This window comes from Ostrinia furnacalis, unplaced genomic scaffold (genome assembly GCF_004193835.3).
Source record: "Ostrinia furnacalis isolate ACB-3 unplaced genomic scaffold, ASM419383v2 OfSCF0412, whole genome shotgun sequence".
Classification (NCBI taxonomy): Eukaryota; Metazoa; Arthropoda; class Insecta; order Lepidoptera; family Crambidae; genus Ostrinia; species Ostrinia furnacalis.
The window spans coordinates 156,461-173,114 of record NW_021130651.1 but is presented as its reverse complement, the minus strand read 5'-3'; the positions used below and the strand labels follow the sequence as shown (position 1 = coordinate 173,114).

At 39.5% G+C, this 16,654-nt stretch overlaps 1 protein-coding gene across 1 annotated transcript in view; it reads right to left on the bottom strand.

The window, feature by feature from the left end:
- Positions 1 to 16,654, bottom strand: part of LOC114364039 (arrestin, lateral eye) — a gene marked incomplete at its 3' end in the record, with an annotated part of 96,465 nt that overhangs the window by 22,480 nt on the left and 57,331 nt on the right. The window contains exon 6 of the mRNA XM_028320022.1: positions 12,003 to 12,153. Within this exon, the coding sequence (XP_028175823.1) occupies positions 12,003 to 12,153 (151 nt within the window). The remainder of the gene's footprint in view (positions 1 to 12,002; positions 12,154 to 16,654) is intronic.

The window sequence follows — 16,654 nt, the reverse complement described above, 5'->3', positions numbered from 1 at the left end:
TGCGTATCTCTTTAATCTTCTAGAACTCTACTTAGCATAAGAACAGGTACCTACCAGATTGATTTTTTTTTAGCTTTTTTAGACACTTTTTTAAAGAGTATTGATTTGTGATAATAATATTCCACTTTTAGCTCTCCAGGTTAACTGACCGTTTGTGTTACGAGTGGGACATCACAATAGTCCAGGCCGGGTCAAACGGAAATCACACTAGCGGCCTAATACCGGAACCCTCAATCGTCTCAAACAGCCCAACGGTTTCGGAATCGGAAAATGTTACGTTTAAACATTACTGGGAATTTGGGACACGTTCTTTACAAGCTATTGAAAATAAATGGAATTTATTTACTAACGGAGTCCTTTATGTGTCAAACTTAAGTGGCAGTGAGTGGGGCACATAGTAGAGGTGATGGCCGTTAGGGTAAAAAAGTGTTCAGGCACACATGCTTTCAATGAGCACGGTACGATTGCGCGGGACCTATTTAAATCTGCCGCCAACTCCGTCCCGCCAAAACTTACACGGCGAGCGCGCGCGACTACAGCAGCGCCGCGCTCCACGACGGCAAACGAACGAAAACTATGCAACGCGTGCTCTCGCGTTTGGGCCGGCATCGCGAGTGCCACGCTTATTGTGTGCTCCAACGGAAATGTGAAATTTGGTGACTTTTTGGAAATGTTTTGTGTGTGAGGCCTCCACCGTACTTTGCTTGAAGTTAGTGACTCAAGTGAACCACCGAAGACACCTGGCGAAGCCCTAACTACCGGCCGGCGGCGTCCTACAGAGTACCTACCAGCAGCGCGGCGGCAGACAAGGTACCTGTTCGATTGTTTCTGTGTTTTGTTGATTGTGTTGTGCCTGGACGACACTGGGGAACTCATATTCGGATAAGCTATCGAAGTAGTTAACAAAAAGGGTCTCGAGTGGCGACCACGGGACGTCAGACGTAGTGTGGGCAGATGAAGTACCTGGATGCAGGCAGTGCAGGACCGCTCGTTGTGAAAATACTTTGAGGTGAGGCCTATTTATTTTTGCAGAACAGGGAAGGTATTTGACCGCAATGAGGGCTATCGTTTTTATACTTAACAGTTGGAACCCCTGGCGATTGACAGGACCTTACTCTACAGTGGCGCCATCTTGATGAGTGCAAATGCGATAGTCCTCCTACCACTTTAGCACTCACCAGATGGTGCCACTGTCTTCGCTACTAGCAAGTGACAGGACCTTACTCTACAGTGGCGCAAACTGGTGAGCGCTAAAACGATAGCCCTCATTGCACCTGATGTTAAGCCTAGGCGCAGACTAGGTACCGATTTTTAGCTGGGTGATAGTTGGGTCGGGCTGTTAATCAGTATGGAGATGTATGAAAGTACACACATTACACTGATTTGGTATCAGCCGATTCTACATACAAATTAAGTAGGGCCCAACTATCGGCCAATTAAAAGTCGGTGGTTTGCGCCTAGGTTTAGTGAGATACAGTCCTTTTAACAGCAGTGGACGTCGTTAGGCTAAAGTGAGGTTTATAATGAAGAAAAAAGGCAGCTATTTCCTAATATCCTCTCATGAATCGTACCAACCCGGTAGTATTCAGCGGAGTAGGATAATCTGAATTATTTATGCTCTGGCGAGCGTGCAGGCACCGCGGTCGCCCGAAAGGCCATTCCGAAATAACACACGTGTATGAGGAATGCCCGCTGGTGTACAGGGTGTTGTTTTAATATTTATGAAACCCTCAATAAGGGACAGGGAATAATTAGATTTTTTGAAAATCAAGATTTACAAATGAAATATTTGAATGTTTATTTATTTGTATGGAATAAATGAATTTGTATAAATTATGCTCCTAAGGAACTTTTACATAATCTTGTGCATACATACAAGATAAACATGTTTAGCGTTAATAGTTAAACTAAAATTTTAATAACTTGGAACATTTGACAAGAACTAAGAAGAAGCACCGATAAACATCTTCACTCTTGGACAGTTACTTGGACAATTTTGTTGGTAATTATTAGTGAACTTTGGGTAAAGACAAGGTTGACAGTAAACATACGCTTATTAAAATGTAATTTAAGACTTGATCACACCCTTTATTGTCAAGGGTCTGACCCAGGGAAAATAAAATGATGAACCCAAGGTAGGTCTAAAGATTATTGGATTTTCGAGTAATGAGAATTGCTCCCACTCCTGCATACCAACTACCAAGTCATTTGGTTTCAATATTGACTTCCTGGGAATTTCTTTTTAAACTTTCATCACTAACACATAAAATGTTAATAGTGTGGTTACCTTTTACTTAAAAAATACACGATGAAAATCCCAACATATTCAGTTTATAAAGTAGTAGAGTAGAAGTAGTGTAGAAATAGTGGAGAAGTAGGTACCTAGTAGAGTAGAAAGAAACAAAATTGAAATAGTCGATACTGATTTACGAATCTTTTGAGATATTATTGCCCGTTTTCACCATCAATCCCTAATTTTTAAGTAAGTACTATGAAAACACAATTCCTATTATGTGTTACCCTATGGTACTATTTTTATTATTACCCTATGGGTTACTTAAAAAAATAGGCATTGATGGCGAAAACGGGCATTTAAGTACCTATGTGTAAGGGATTTGGAACATCCAATAAAACTGGGTAACAAGATTCAAATAAATGGGGTACCTATATGATATTCAAACAACATTTCTGTTTGTATGTTATTTGCTTCAAAACCGGCACCCATGTCTTGCCTCAAGGTGAATCTTCCTTTTCATCTACAAACACGCTCTAGCATTTCTTCGCTTCTATCCCTTACTAATTCAACACCCTTAAATATTGTATTAGATAAGCAGGAAACGTGCGTGAAAACTCAAAGGTCACGCCTTGACTTAACGTCCACTATTTCGGTCCACTTTGACATATTAACGCGCTTCCTCTATTGTATACGTGTATCAGGTACTACTCTATTGTATACCTCTATTGTATCTATTTTTTATTTTTTATTTTTTATTTGTGGCAACCAAACCTCTCTGGGAGGTTTATTTCTGCCAATGTCGAGTGAAAAATATTGACATAGTTATCAATAGAACGTGGGTGTTTCAGTTCTATTGATTTTTCATGGATTCCGTGGAGTTAAGTATGCCCGTAAGCAGGTTTCGAGACGCCACCGGGTCCAAAGCGGGTTGTTCATACGACAACCCACTCGACACTCGATGCGCGCTCAAATTCGAAGTATTTCAATGTTTTTTATAATTTATCACTTCACTGCACTTTAGAACACAAAATAACACCAAATTTGTACACTAAAGTCCATTAAATAATAAATTGAAACCATTAAAACAGATCGACCATGCTTCCCGTTCAACTACCCTCCACGGAATCCCTATTGTATCTATAGTGTCGTAAAGATAGGAGTGAAAGCAGAAAGCAATCACTCTTCTAAATAACTGCCATCGATTTTAAACACACCTGTGATCTAATGGTAAGATCTACTGACTAAGGCTGGGCTTGCACCATCTTACCTAATCTGTCAAACTCCATAGAAACACCGGTTATCGGTCTGAGACATTTAAGTTGAAATATTGTATGCCCTTATGAACACAACATTATAAAACAAAGCAAGATAGACATCAAATATCTATTTGCTTCGTGCTAGCTCAGGACAGTCAAAGTTAGGTGGTGCAACTCAGCCTAAGACCCGGACCCAGAGGTTCCGGGCTCGATCCCCAGTGTGGTCAACATTTTCTACTCGGTTAGTTGGTGATAGGTAGTGGTAGTAAGTCGTTCTAAGTTCACCTGGCTAGTTACTACTACCACTGTACCTAAGTCCGTCACCATACAAGAACGTTATCAGCATTGTTTCAGCAGATAGAGGTATTGAGCTAGTTCTTCTATGGTTGAGGATTTGCATATTGCTGCCTTGGCGGGAAGACTTAGTTCAGCTGCCTTTGCGGTGAGAAAGATCAGAAACTTGACTGATGTTGAAACAGCAAGGCTTGTATATTTTAGTTATTTTCATAGTATTATGTCTTATGGTCTTTTACTGTGGGGCTCAGCAGCAGACATAGAATCAATTTTCATTTTACAGAAAAGAGCTGTTCGGGCAATATACGGTCTTAAACCACGTGACTCGCTTAGAGAAGTTTTTAAAGAAATCAATATATTGACTGTGGCTTCGCAATACATATTTGATAACATTATGTATGTCCGTAAACATATACATTTATTTACTAAGAAAAGTGACGTCCACTCATTTAACACGAGACATAAGAATAAACTTGCTGTTCCATCATTTAGGTTGCATAAGATAGGTAATTCATTCTTGGGGAAATGTATTACCATATTTAACAAAATACCACACAACCTTGNTCCAGCAGTGGACGTCATTTGGCTGAAAACGAAACGAACGAATGAAAAACATCTGAGGTAGTCAAATAAATACCTTCTCTAATAGTACCCCTCAAAGCGTCTATCGCAGTGAAGAACAACGTAGTGTAAGTCACGGCTGCCAAAGTAAGTGAGTAAAGCATGGCTTTCTTCACAGATTTCTTATCTATATCCAGGCAGACATACAACCATTCTTCACCGACCAATTTCTTGAAAAGAACCCTCACTCTTTTTCTCTGGAGTATCAAGCAAATGTATTTGGCGCTGAGTAAAGGGTGCGCAAAAGTGAACTGAATCAAGTCGTTCTTTTCCTTGATAGTCAGATCTGTTCTGAAGTTGGCCAGCACTTCGTTGCAGGTCTCTAATATTATGTACCCGTTGATAAGTACAGCCCAAATCGCGTACAGAACCTTGTGAGTGCGACTTCTTTTGGTTTCTTCGTACCAGCAGTCGCCAATGCCCACGTAGTAAATGAGCTTGCATATTATCTTCAAGTAGTACCACTGAGGGTGTGTCTCTTTAGTTTTTTTGACGTCCATCTTGTAAAGTGGTGTCATGGGAAATGAACTGAGTTTAAAAAACTTTTTGATAAATCGTCGCTTAATTGCCAGGAAGTTTTAATTGGGAAGTTATAAACGATAAATGCCTAATCGTTATTGCTAACTGACTAACTTTCATTTATTTTTCAAAAAACAGTGAGACTCGGAGATTCTTCCTGTTTTCCGTTTATTGTCGACGTTGGACTTTATGCTTTAGACCCGGGGTTTTTACGTCCGATATACTAGTGGTCAATACCAGCTTTTTTACCGGTCGCTAAAATGTAGGCGCATTCGTACATTTTCCTCCAACAGTACGATAGCGCAGAATAATCTAATACAAAGACCGCAGCGCCGCGTTCACATTCGGTACCTCTAGTACGAAAAACTTTCGAGTTCGTTTCGTTTGCATATTCAAAGTGTCATCGAAAAATTTTGTATGAAAATTTAAACAGCGCCCCCTATATTATAGCCGCCCTAGGGGGCGCTGTTTAATTTTTCATACAAAATTTTTCGATGACACTTTGAATACGCAAACGAAACGAACTCGAAAGTTTTTCGTACTAGAGGTACGGAACTGTGGTGACACAAAACGGAATACTTTATTGACTGTTTTTACAAATGGAATTATTTAAATGGGGATGAATAAACATCGAGCTAAGATTAATTAAATATATAAAAATATTCGTAGATACGTCGATACGCAACTGCAACGAAACTGCAACTTTCTGATGATTCTTATGAATGAAACTGAAACTGAAAGTTTCAAACTGGTCGCGTCATGCGTGGTCTCTCAACGGACGCTATGGCAGAAACTTAGATGCAACTCAAAAGTAACTAGCAGTTGCAGTTTCGTTGCAGTTGCGTGTCACCATCTGTTCTGGGCCTAACGCTAACGCATGTAGGTAGGTAATAATTATCCTTGGTTACCTAGTCTGAGAGACTGATGCCAGTTTTCACCATCAATCCCTAATTTTAAAGTGATCTAGGAGTCACTTTACAGGAATACAATTACACATACTTATGTAGAAGTATGTGTTACCACAGGGGTCACTTAAAAATTTGGGATTGAAGGTGAAAACGGGCATTAGTATATTCGAGTTATAGGGTTTATAAGTGCTGTAAGAAATAGTCTCAGTCATAACTAAACTGCAGATTTAACTATTTACTGATCTCTCTGGTTAATCATCATCATCATCATCTCAGCCATAGGACGTCCACTGCTGAACATAGGCCTCCCCCAATGCTTTCCATGCTGCCCGGTTAGTAGCGGCCTGCGTCCAGCGCCTTCCTGCTACCTTTATGATGTCGTCGGTCCACCTTGGGTGGACGTCTCACGCTGCGTTTTCCGGTACGCGGCCTCCACTCCAGAACCTTGCTGCCCCATCGGCCGTCAGTTCTGCGTACTATGTGCCCTGCCCATTGCCGGCGAATTAAATTCGAATTGAATTAAAGTCGGTGCTAATAAATAGAGACGATCAATTACTTACTTATCTTATTATATTCAACTCAGGCCCGATTCGACCAAACTTATATGCGAGAATAACTCCTGGTATAACTGGCACATTGACAGTTTCAGTATGGGGAACAAAAACATGTCAAAACTGACCTATTTATTCTGAGATTAATATTTACTCTTGTCTAGTCGAATCCACCTTCATTGGTATAATGAAATCCCTGTTCCAAAGGTAATTTCCCAGCAATTCTGCCTTCGCTATGCTTTAAACGCAATAAAAGCGTCCCAGGCAACCGAAATATTGAACTACCCGCCATAATGTCAGCGGAGTAGGAACGTCGCCCACTATCAGTTACGCTGCACCTTTATTGCAGAACATAGGGTTGACACCACAGATCACAGAAACTAAAGGGAGATGTGACAAGGGGCGGGGCCGGTGTCGCAGCAATATGTCCAAAAACAGAACACAATGCTGCAGACGTCATAATGTAAACAGTTTACATTGCTTGCGTAGTACTAAAGATTATTCGAACGTTGAGTACTGATACCGCAGTGGATAATGAGCACATATTTTGAGTACCTACTTTGTGTGTGTCAATTTCTAATGCGACTCTGAGCTTCGAAATCAGCGCATTAGTTGGCATCTCTCTACATCTCTATGGTTGACACTAATAGTAGAGCCTCTACAATAGTAGAGTAACAATTATTATCTTTACTTTAATTGTCTAACGCCCGTTTTCACCATCAATCCCTAATTTTTAAGTGACCGCTATGGTAACAAATAAAAGGAATTTTGTTTTCATAGGGGTTCTTAAAAATTAGGGATTGATGCTGAAACTGGGCATAATAATACTACATATTATTGGAGGTCACGTACCGGCAAGCGTAGCGTAGGACTTGGGTGGACGTCAGAAGGTGGACACTGGTGACACACAGGCGACCTCACAAAGGTAGCAGGAAGGCGCAGGATGAAGGCTGCAAATCATTGGGAGAGGCCTATGTTCAGCAGTAGACGTCCTGTGGCTGAAATTATGATAATGGTAATAAAATTAATTTAATACTATCGAATACTTGCTTTGACGCTTTGTACACCACTATCTAGTAGGTACTTTAACCAAAGTACAGAAGTTTCCAACCATAATTGTAAATTTTTAATTGTACCTTGGTTTAATAATTGTTAGCGTATCTATTAAATATAAAATTTTTTATCATCTTTCAGAAAACGGAATGACTATAAAATATTATGTACTTAATTATGATCATGGAATATTTTGGAACTCGACAACCCTGAATGCAGGGTTTCATATACGGAATGCAAAGAGACAAAAGATTTTTGAGGAATGCAGAAAACCATATCTTCTTACGCTAGTTATTTGAATACGAGAAGAACGCCTGAGTGTTCCTTTGGTCAGGAATAGAACCATACGCACCACGGTCCTAAGCATTATACAATAACCAAACCTATTATGTGCTCTGATGTATAAGTAACTAGCGGCCGCCCGCGACTTCGTACGCGTGGATCCCGTTTTACCCCCTAAGGCAGTGTTTTTCAACCTGTGGGTCGCGACCCCCTGGGGGGTCGCAAGTTGAAATAAAACAGTAAAGTTTTAAAGCTAGATTTATCCGAAATCTAATTAGGGTAAACCGACAGTCATTGGACACTGCCAGTCATTAGACAAAACATCCCTTAAATTTTCTTAATGAATATTCCTTCAAATGCAAATTTCAACTTAACACCCTTTTGTCCCCAACAGTTGGAACCTCTCAGTTGTTGGAATAGAAATGCTATTTTTGTTCAATAAATAACCAATAAATAAAAACTGTCCAATAACTCCCTTAAGTGTCCTATTACTGGCAGTTTACCCTATGCAAATGCATAAATGTTGTATAGATTGAAGAATTCGGTCCCTACAACATTTTCGTAAAAGGTATGAAAAAAAGCGAACGGTCGGGGGGTCGCAAAAACTTTTTTCATGCTAGGGGGGTAGCGTCATGAAAAAGGTTGAAAAACACTGCCCTAAGGGGTGAATTTTCGTAAAATTCTTTCTTAGCGGATGCCTACGTCATAACTTATGACGTAGGCATCCGCTATAATATAGAATTTTGAAAGGCATGCAGGTAGATGTTATGACTCATAACATCTACCTGCATGCCTTTCAGCCCGATCCGTCCAGAGGTTTGGTGGGCTGTGCGTTGATAGATCACTATGTCCGTCAGTCAGTCAGTCAGTCACCTTTGAGTTATATACAATTTAGATACTACTGTAAAGTTTCATCAAAATCCGTTCAGTAGTTTTTGCGTGAAATAGTAACAAACATACACCCATACATCCTTACAACATTTCACATTTAAAATGGAACATGCACCACAAAACCTTATAATATAAATAGTTCTTAGTTATTTCTTAAAGATTCTAAAGAATTTCACATGATTATTTTCTACGAGAAATGATAAGCGGTTAGCATTACACTTTCTTAACGAAATACGTTTTAGATCGAAAAGAATTCTTGATACTTCGTCAAGAAAATCTTCGTCGTAACATTTAACGGACGAAATCAAAGTACTATCAACGTAGAAATAAAAAATTCCTCCAGCAATATTCAGTCGACTTTCCTAATATCCTAATGACGAGCCACGAAATGTTTTTGGGTAGGTACTTTATTATAAAATATTCGGAGACATCAGCGAGAATGTTTTATTGATATTTAAAACAAAACACGCTTAGGGTTTTCCACGTTCTTGTATGGAGTATCGATTAATATGCTTGTATCGCATTCGCAGTGGCCAGAAATATAAACATGTTACGACAAAAAATACATCAAAAAATGTAGTTCAAATACTAACCTAACAGTACGGAAAAAAATAAGGTAAAATAGCACGATATGAAAAAGAGGACACATTTCCTGAATTGGATCATATTAACCTAATTATCGTAAAATATGAATAATGACAAGATTGATACTGATTGATTACCGACACAAATGGACACGTAAATAATAATTAATTGTAATTTGATTGAGTGTGGTAATAAAAGATGAGTGATGAGCAACAGTCCAAATGAATGACGCTGAAAAACGCATTAGGCGGAAACGTCCCGCTTATTTTGGTAAGGAAGACGCACGATACGGGTCTACATTTTAACTTAGACTGCTTATCTTTCGTTTCAGGCAAATAACGTCCACTGCTGGACAAAGGCCTCCCATAAGGATTTCCATAACCGGTCCTGCACTGCCCGCTTCTAGGCTCTACCCGCGACATTGACCAGATCGTCGGTCCACCTAGTAGGCCACGCTACGTCTACCGGCCCGTCCGTGGTCGCCACTCGAGATTTTTTCTGCCCCAACGGTCATCATCTCTACAAGCTATGTGCCCTGCCCATTGCCACTTGATTTTAGGATTTTAGCAATTTTGCGGGCTACTTATACCTAATGTAATGTAAGGGCTCTTCCCACAGAGACATCCCGTTTTTTGCATGGTCATAACTAAAAATAAGAATAAAATAAACTGAAATTATTATTTTTCTCTGCCTTATTATTTGAACCGAAAGACAATTTATCGAGGATGGTTCTATGAAGAATCGTTGGAAAACCGTTCATATTATGTAGCTGTGTGTTTCCCTTTTTCAGTGACGTTCAAACGCGCCGGTCCATCGAGGTGTCCATTAAGCCGTTTCCGATCGAGCTCTCTTATTTATCTTGCATACTCATGGTTTACATACTAAAAGGTAGATATTTTATAGCGCAACGATTAACACATTGTGTTTACCTTTATACCTAAGTAGCTAAAAAATTCTAGAGGCTGTATGTTAATATCTAGACCAATTTCAGGATATAATCTATGACTGAGACTGAATCAAGTTTAGAGTTTTGTAATACGGACCATACTTTGTAACTAACCAACACTATCAAAGTATCTTCTTCTCTTCTTTTTCATATTTATTTAGTATCGGCTCTCCTTGTTCTGAGGCGCCAGGATAATAAATAATACTTAAAATGGAATTTATTTCTCACCACAAACAAGTAGATACAATGTAACATGCTTACGATTAGGTATAACCAAATATATGTAACCTGTTTGTGGAGACTGGTGATCTATGGTTATGGATACTTCAGGACAGTTTGTCCTGTGCCTGGGTTGTTAAAATATTTGTTCGGGCACCCTCTAAGTTCTTGGCCACCGTGGAGTGGACCACTAGGTAGCCAGTGGACATCCTCTACTATTCTTATTATTTGGCAGTGCTAGGGCCTGTTTTACGACAGTCTATTACAATATGCGACACTATCAAAGATGTAGCCTTTATAAATACTCCTATCACAGAATAAGTAATAGTAGCTCCTACGCATGTGATCACAGTTATGTCAGTTATTACGCTATTCAAGCGCTTGTACAACCAGTCGAATGGCTTCTACTGTCCACAATATTACGTGACCACAGAAAGTTTTGTCGACTATAGGCTCTACTCCGCCAAAGAATTCCCACCTCAGATCATAGAAGGGNATTTTTGATTTTGATTTTTTGATTTTGATTTCAGGTGAAGATCACATTCACTTTCGGCTTGATCACAATTCACGTTAGCTGAGATACAGACCAAGGGCTTTATCGCTGTGGATAAAAAAATAATTGGGGCATAGATATCCCTAGCATTAAAAACTGACAAGTTTATGAGAAACTTCAATACTAATACGAAAGTACAAACAAAGGCCCCGACTTATTAAGAACAAGTTCAACAAGTATTCCTATGTAGTCTTTTGACTTCTAAAAATATATTCAATCATTAAGCATTCAAATAAAAATATACCTTTTCACAGGAATTCCGTAGGAAGCGTCTATTCCTGTCGATATAACGAAGGCTATTTTCGTACGTATCTTATGATTTTCACCACACTGAACCATCTTTTAAGTTTCCTATTAATCCCGTTGAAAATCGCAAACGGATTCTAGGAACTAGATAATGTCGTAATTAATCCAAGACTCCAAGTAAGTATTCGCTCTTTGTGATGAAAACTCTGATGTTCTGATATTGATATCATGAAAGGAGATGAAATTTATGGAGCAGTCGGAGTCGAATTACTCAGTTTTCATTCAAAGTCGTTACAAATGGGTATAATTTCAGGGAAATCCGTTGTAATAAAGACAAATGAAATTAAGACTGCTGATTATTATTTTCTGTTCTGTACCTTTATGTGCCACCTTAAATCTGTTTTGGGATGTGATTATTGCTTTTGAAAATGTCCTGCAACAGAGTGTAAAGAACCGGCAAATAACAGAGATTTCTTCAGTCAAAAAGTTTCTGGGAATATTCAAGATTTTAAACGATTTCTTTTTTTCAATTTAATTTTTCTCTATCATAACTTTTTAGTTTATCAAGTAGGTACTACTCAATCATCAGACATAGTGGAACCACGAAGAGTGAGAATAAAATATAATAATTGTTGAGATACTGAAGCCCGGTTTCTGAATTGAGATTTTAACCTTCACCGTATGAATTTTATATGAAAAGTCAATTAGAAACCAGTAGGCTTAAGATGCGCGCCGTGATAACTTTTATCGACGTCAAAATGTATGGGGAAAATCGATAAAATGGCATGATAACCGCTTATCGCGGTGCGCATCTTAGGCCTACTGGGGTTAGTATGTCTTACCTGAGAACGTTGTGGTGCGCCAGCGCACTTAGCGTGTGGTGTGGCGAATGCGTCAGAGGGAGCGTCGCCGCCGGCCGACCTGGGCCCTGCAGGACCCGGATGCCCATCCTGACTGTGTTACGCCGAGACACCTTCTCATCTGCTCTTTCTGCTGTGGGGAAAAGAAATATTGAAATTTTGATTCTGATATCACTTTATCACTTTTAAGGTATCAATAGGACCTTTCTCTACTAACTTATTATTTTTGGGAAATCGAGAAGATAAACTACTGCAACACAGCGCAGGACCGTTCATTGTGGAAAGCCTTGAGGGAGGCCTTTGTTAGGCAATGGACGTCATTTAACTGAAACGAACGAACTTACGAACGAAACCACTAAAAAGCAATGGTAAAAAGTAGGTAATTAATTGCTTAATTGACAGGACATTAGTTACTAATTTTGACCTACTATCAAACCATGTTACTTAAAATTACCTCTTTAACAATCGATTTTTAAACATCCTTAAAATATAATAAAATCCCTAAAATATATTTTCAATACCAATCCCATGCCGTAACCTCAATCCGTATTTATCTACAGTTAAAATGTAAATTAACAATGAAATAAAAACAATTTCGGTATTTATATTCGGCATTTATATTTCAAAGTGACTGTTGACCAGTGTGCAAGCGACTACGTCCGAGAATAAGCTGTTCTAAGATCCTCACAAGTCGTGTGAATCCCTTAGGACTCCTCTGGTACCTAGTAATTCCACGTTGTTCCGGACTAGAAAATGGCAAGGAACGGAACAACACGATCCGGTCGTTCCCAATAGGGATTGGAAGTCTTACTAATTCTCTCGAGGTACATGAAGAGAGAAGATTCGCACAATTTGCTGCATCTTTACCTCAAAACTGTTAATTTACAGACTAGTATCGTATGTAAACAACATATTCGTATTTTTTTAAAGATTTGTAATCTACTAGGAGTGGGTTTGGCACATAGGCTGGCGGTAGACAGGGATCGACTTAACTTTCATCGAATCTCTATTCGGCAGTCTTAGGCCTCAGCCTCGAACTTAGCGGGCAGCGGGGCGGGAGCGGCGGCGGCGCTGGAGCGGGGCGGGCAACGCAGACCCGTTCTCGAAACAAGCGGGCAGCTCGCGCGGCGCTTTAGCGGCGAAGTGTTGTGTTCGGGCTTGTGTTATCGAGATATTTGTTTTTATTCGCAAACGAAATGTCTGAACAACGGCGACAATTTTATTTCGATTCAAATTTATTCCTAACGCTCGATTTATTATGGGCTAAAGAAGGAGTGCGCTGCCCGCTCGTTGCCCGCTCCCTCGCCGCTGCCCGCTCGTTGCCCGCTCCGGCGCCGCTGCCGCGCCGCTGTTTTCGAGAACCGGTCTATTTGATTTTACGCATAAGATCCTGCCGCTCCCGCGCCGCCGCCGCCGCCGCCCCGCTGCCCGCTAAGTTCGAGGCTGAGGCCTTAAGCTTACACCTCACAGTCTTAGGCTAAGAACTCATGGTGCGATTTTCACCCGCGCCCGCGGCGGTTGCGGGCCCGCAGCTTCTGTAGAATGCAGATACTTATGTAAAAACTAATGCCAGAACTCACGATGCGGTTTTCGCCCGCAGCGGGTGCGTAAACCGCCCGATCGGCGGGCGACCATTTTGTACCAGTGACTTAGCATGTGAGTTCTTACAATAACAGTGTCGTGAGTTTTGAAATAAAACCGCAAATCCATAACCGCCGCGGGCGCGGGTGAAAATCGCGCCGTGAGTTCTTAGCCTTAGGCCGACACCCATAAGGTTTAGCCAAACTTACGCGGCGATAAGTCGACGTGCTTCAATGGCGATCTGACTTAAAAGCATTGACCTTGGTACTATTACTTATTCTGTGGCATAAATCGCCATCGCTCCACGCCGGCTGATCGCGTTGGTTTGGCTGAACCTTTAGGATACAATATTTGCGTCTCATAAATTTAGATTGTTAGTCACTTTGGGACTTAAATCTAGTCCTTATTTGTCCATTGATCTCTGCTCAATTCATCATTATATTCTGTCGACAAGACAATAAATTGAAATACCCGCAGTAAGACAACCCAATTCAAGGTAAAGCTTTATTTTGTTCCGAAGAGGTCGGAAAGCTCAGGCAGCAAACTTTGTAGCTTTAAGTATTGACAGAGCTTATGAATCAGCCGTTTTGAATGAAAGACAAACGAGATGTTTAAGAAGGGAATTTGACTCAGGAACTCGAGAACAATGAATTGTGGGATATTTGTCTCAATATCTTTTTAATAACTTATGCAAAGAGTATGTTCCTAATGTTAACATCTTTGTTCAAATATCTTCTATATAAATAAAAATGAATTGCTGTTCGTTAGTCTGATTAAAACGAACGGCTGGGCCGATTGAGCTGATTTTGGTTTTAAAATGTTTGTCGTAGTCCAGGGTAGGTCTATACGGTGAGCAAATAAGGAAAAATTGCGATGGCTTATTTATTGCCTTTAAGGCGGAACAGAGTTCGCGGGGTCAGCTAGTAAGAAATAGAGTCTATTTATAATAATCGTCAGCAATTAAGTATACTTAAGTAGAAAATATCAAATAGCTTAATTAAGGTCGTATATTTTAGTCCAAACCAATTAATGTCTGTGTAGACACATCGGATTACGAATAAAATCCTCCCTTTCATTGCTATTTGGTTCATTAAGAGGGAAAATAAGATATTTATATGACGGATCGATGTGTACGTAATGGATGACAAATTAGTTATGTACCTACTTTCGTGCAAAATAAATTGTTTTTCTTTTTAAAGTGTTTAAATTTGTGTGTGATCATAACATGAGATTTTTTTATCCACAACGAGGAAGCTCTTGGCCTGTATCTCAGTAAGTGACGATCAGGCCGAAGATGGAAGCGAGCTTCACCTGGAATCCTCAACCACGGGGGAACTGGCTATCTTACCTCTAACTGCCGGAACACAATAATGCTGTTAACATTGTTGTTTATTTCCAACCTTTACAGGACCGTAGACATTGAATTTTGAAATGCGATACGAAATCTTTAAACGTAAACAGGGTAATTTATGCCAATTAGGCGTAGTAAACTACTACTCGTAAACCCATAGCTATAAAAACGGTATTTCTCTAACACAAAACAAACAGTTTCAAGGACAGTTCTATTCTTGTAGTATTTTGGTGGAACATAGTCAATCCTGTATAGAGTTTACAACCAGTGGGGCCACTAGCAACGTTATCCGTAGTTTTGAATGTTGCCATCTCTTTCACGTAAAGCGAGATGTGAACATGAGCGAAAGTAACAGATAGATCGGAACCTCCGTAAACTGTATTAGAGAAAAGCCCTGCCGTGAGCAAAATACCCTTCCCAGTCCCACGTTCATGTTTCCGAATGTACAAACGACGGCATAATAAGGTAAACACTGTTGGTTCTTAAGAAGTTGGAATAGGAGCGAATTTGCAACAAAAGTTTGTGGTCTGAAGTGCCGTACAAAGGCTTTGAAAGCTCTGAATAGACAGCTTTTGGGCTGCGAAATCGCTCCATCATATATCGTATTTACAAACCGGGGTAGATTGTAATCAAGAGTCCATTTGGATAATATTGAAGGTAAAATGTATGTTATTGTTAAGTCCCAAGGACGTAAGGCTATTCAAGAATAGAATTCTGAAAAATCACAAACATTTACGCTGCTGAAGCTATTTGCTTATAAAAACTCATAAAACTTATTTTATTTTTGCTTTAAAAAAGTACTTTTACACGTCCCAGTAACAACCCTACTACTGCTTCGGTACAATAAAAGGGCCAGTGATATTTTTATCCTACGTAAAAGTATACAGGGTGTCCCAAAATTTGCACGTCACACTGACACCAGAGGAAAATGAGCTTAAGACGCATCTAACATGTTAAAGTTTTAAGGTATGACCAATTTTATTTATTCATTTCCATAGAAAAGTTTGATGAGTTTTGAAATATGACTCATATTAGTATTTTTTAAATGGACTTATAAAACTTTTCTATGGACATACTAAGCTTGTTTGTTGCGTCTTAGACTCAGCTACCTCCAGTGTCAGTGTTGCGTGCTAATTTTGGGAAACCCTGTATATTATTACGACTTGATAGATATGCGCAGGATAATACCCTTATTGTAAAAGTTAGAGTCATGAATAAAGATAAGGTTTAAAGCCTAACAAAACGAGTTTAGGCCCTAGATATTTTAAAACAGCTTTATCTTTAGATTCCAGACTAAACATTGAAACCACAGAATAATAAAAGTACTTTGAAACTAAGACAATCACCAGATTTAACAAAATTTAAGCCGTTTATAAGGCTTAAGTACAGTAATTTGAATCGAGTTTTGAATTTCGTTTAAGAGAAACCTTATTGAAGAACTCTGTAATTGCCAATGTAACTTATTTGTAAATTCGAAAGACGGGCAAAGTTGTCATTCAAGTTTAATTTGCTCGTATACAATAGCGAGAAACTAACTGCATTCTCTGAAAATTTATCTAAACTGTCTAGGCTTTTTTTTAAACTTATCTCATCTTTCGAAGTACATTACAAACAGGGTCACAACAAACGAATAAGAAGTTTTGCCTCAAGTAAAATAAACGTCAACGAAATTTTGCGTGCGTTTTAAAAAGAAATACAGAGA